Raw genomic sequence first — 2,500 nt, 5'->3', positions numbered from 1 at the left:
GTGAGGTAGTTGACATCATTGAGTATATAAATTAGATGGAATTAGGTTACTTCTGATATGTATGACAGAGTAAAGTTTTCAGAATGTATTTTATGTTGCGAATGTTTATCAATGTTTTGTATTAATGTGTTTATGCAGGTAAGTGATTCAGAGAATAAGCTTATTGCATGTACAATATCAAATTACTTTTAATGAAAATAAATTTATAATTTAAAAGTGAACAAACATGGTTTAATGATCACAAAAGAAGGGAATAAAACTAGTCCTGAGAGATTTTATTAATCTTTTTCTATTTGTGACTTCAAATTCCCATATCAGCAAGGTTAATAATGATGCCATGATTTCATGAAAGATAGCACCAAAGCAACAGTAGCTGTCTTGTAACTACAGCATCAAAGTAATGATCTGATGATTCAGTTGTAAGTCTACTCTAGTAACTTCTGCTCCCAAGGCCTCTCCTAACCTACCATTAGGGCAAGGTACTTAAATAAACAGGTAAGACCGTTTCCTGTTGAACCAAAACTGAAAATTACTTTCTCCTCAGAGTTTGCTTACTGTTGTTTAGGGTATGGAACATTCTGTTAACACAAATAAAAGAGGGTATTTTTTGTTTTACTTTTGGACTTTATGATGACATTGAATAATTTATACAGTAATTATTTATCTAGCTATACCTGGTATCTCATCCTTATTCATTAAAAGCAATGACATCATTTAGCACTGCCCCATTTTCACTCCTGTCAGTCTCTGTGAAATACTATGGGTAAGTGATTTTTCAGTATGCTTTCTTTGAAAATGGTTCTGTAATGACAGTGTTAAAAATTGGTAAACAAAAAATTGAAATAGGGAGAAACAATGAAACCCTATTAATATAATAATATAATAATGTATAGGTATAGTATGCTGAGTAATTTCTTGAAAAATAAAGTGCCTTAATATCTCAGGACATATAGTAACAAGCTCAGATGAGTATAAGATTTACTCTCCTGTGTTTAGAATTTTTACATTCACTTATTTATTTACATAAATGACCTGACCTAATTTCACTGTATTCCAGGCACATTGTGGAGATGAAAGTATGCTTAGCTTTCTCTCAGAAGGATTGAGTGTTCCATCACGACGGCTTATTTCCAAGGCTGTTTCCACACTTGAGGACCTAGGAATGTTGAAAATCCTTGATCAAGGAGCCACAGAGAACTCACAGCATTGGGCGTCGCGTTGTGCACTTCTCCACTCCTCCTCATTTATCAAAGGCACTTGTCTATGCTTCTTTATTCAAGTTAGTATAAATTTTTATTTTAGTTAAGTTTAGTTTTAGTTTATATTTGATGTTTTAAAGAATCTCCTTATGTTCTGGAATGGATAATTTGCATACTTAGTATAGTAATTCAGAAGACTACATCTTTATCATTAGAACAGATGCCAAAGAGATTTATTTCTCGGCCATGTTAACATTAACCCTTTCCCGACGGGTAGTATTCATAATGGCCCGGACCTCGCTGGCCGGGGGCTTATATCATCGCCCTAGCATGCGCGACCACTCATGCCAAATACCAGCATCCCATGCCGTTTGTTCGTAATACTACGAGCATATGTTGTATTTTCAGTTTTCATTGTTTTCTAAAGTCTCTACTTGCCATACTTCCTGATAAATCGACTGAAGGGTATTTTTGTTGTTATATAGACTCCATAGTTGATCATTATACAGTCTATAGTCTGAATAAAATAAGCAGTGTGCGGCATCATGGAGTTGAAATTGTCGGTTTGTTGCTTCTTCTTCTTCTTCTTTTTTTTTTTTTTTTTGGCATAGTAAAAATGAGAAAGTGTTAAAAACGACTTAATCACACTTTCAGTGGCATGTTCATACATACACCATGGCATGTACATACATGCCCCCGGCAGATAGTCCTGCCATGCCATGGCATGTGCGTACATGCCACCTGCCAGCAAAGGCTTAAGCTAAATTACTGTCCTCTTACAGGTGTCTGAGTCCAGTCCTCAAAATTACTGCCAGTCTGACAAGTGGCCGAGACATTTTCCTGAACAACATTGAGAACAGAGCAGAAACACGAGCTGTAAAAACTCAAATGAATAACACCAGTGATCTTTTAGCAATAGCAGGTCTTTGCTCAGCCTGGGAGGAGCTGGACCATTATAAAGATAAAATTGATTTCTGCAATGACAACAACCTCAACCATCGAAGCATCATGTATAACTTAGGTATGACTGGCAATTGTAGGGTCTCAAAATTCTGTTTACAGATGATATAAGAAAAAGTCAGAATGGAAAATATAATTTTTCCTCTCAATTTGCCTGTATTTCCAAATTAAATACACACCATGTATATTTATACTGCAAAACTATTATATACTCTGTTCCTAACAAAGATATCCATTTAGAATTTGATATTGTGATAACAAACTGTAAAGTAAAGAAAAAAGAAGAGCATGTATTTATTTAAAATTTCATGTTTTAAACACATGATAAAAAAGATGTGAAT

At 34.5% G+C, this 2,500-nt stretch overlaps 1 protein-coding gene across 1 annotated transcript in view; it reads left to right on the top strand.

Annotated features, from left to right (window-relative positions):
- LOC119579903 (ATP-dependent RNA helicase DHX30-like) overlaps positions 1–2,255 on the top strand; it is a 3,677-nt gene extending 1,422 nt beyond the window's left edge. The window contains exons 6-7 of the mRNA XM_037927750.1: positions 1,058–1,279; positions 1,982–2,255. Coding sequence (XP_037783678.1) covers positions 1,058–1,279; positions 1,982–2,053 — 294 coding nt within the window. The 3' untranslated portion in view covers positions 2,054–2,255. The remainder of the gene's footprint in view (positions 1–1,057; positions 1,280–1,981) is intronic.
- Positions 2,256–2,500: the final 245 nt, after the last annotated feature.

This window comes from Penaeus monodon, chromosome 13, assembly GCF_015228065.2.
Source record: "Penaeus monodon isolate SGIC_2016 chromosome 13, NSTDA_Pmon_1, whole genome shotgun sequence".
NCBI lineage: Eukaryota > Metazoa > Arthropoda > Malacostraca > Decapoda > Penaeidae > Penaeus > Penaeus monodon.
This window is presented reverse-complemented; position numbering and strand designations above follow the sequence as displayed.